General features: G+C 31.6%; 1 protein-coding gene across 1 annotated transcript in view; it reads left to right on the forward strand.

The window, feature by feature from the left end:
- LOC108768297 (cell wall protein DAN4-like) overlaps positions 1 to 298 on the forward strand; it is a 3,595-nt gene extending 3,297 nt beyond the window's left edge. Inside the window, exon 4 of the mRNA XM_018518683.1 lies at positions 256 to 298. Coding sequence (XP_018374185.1) covers positions 256 to 298 — 43 coding nt within the window. The remainder of the gene's footprint in view (positions 1 to 255) is intronic.
- The last annotated feature ends 366 nt before the right edge of the window (positions 299 to 664 follow it).

Below are 664 nucleotides of genomic sequence, written 5' to 3' on the forward strand. Positions count from 1 at the left end.
TTTTATCTCACATAAGTAGGTTTTTTTTAATCATCATTTGAAATGTAAACGAACTTTTGGACCATCCTGTAGATTACTATCGCTAGTAGTTAAAAAAGTTAAGAAACGGCGAATTGTGTGCTGATATTGTGTGCAATTATACAAAAATTGCAAGAAAATTAGAAGAGTTACTATTGTTTACTGCCATTGTCATTGCCGAAATTCATTTTTTTAAATGGTCAGAAACGATTTAAACATATCTGTTTTTCGTTGTAGTTGGGCCTCTCCAAACTTCAAGCGGCAAAATGTCTGCTCATAGGGGGTCATGCAGAGTGGAGAGAGCTGCTAGCGTTTTGACGCTGTGTGAAATTGTACCTTAATACGTATAAAAAAGTTGATATAAATTAATAACGGTGTTTTACTTATTTTTGTATTACTTTTTATTTCTATATGTACTTATACGTTACAGGTGTCCGACACTACCGTATTTTGTCTTAAGAACGTATTCTTGAGGTAAAATTTTGAGACGAAAATCCTAATACGAAAATGTCGAGACTACAATAATTTTTTGAATTACACACTTATATCTTTAAGTAATTATAGTTTAAAAACTATTCCTCGACATTTTCGTATTAGGATTTTCGTCTCAAAATTACCTAAAGAATATGTCCTTAAGAGGAAATGC

The sequence above is a fragment of the Trachymyrmex cornetzi genome, unplaced genomic scaffold, assembly GCF_001594075.2.
Source record: "Trachymyrmex cornetzi isolate Tcor2-1 unplaced genomic scaffold, Tcor1.1 scaffold122, whole genome shotgun sequence".
In the NCBI taxonomy this organism is placed as follows: domain Eukaryota; kingdom Metazoa; phylum Arthropoda; class Insecta; order Hymenoptera; family Formicidae; genus Trachymyrmex; species Trachymyrmex cornetzi.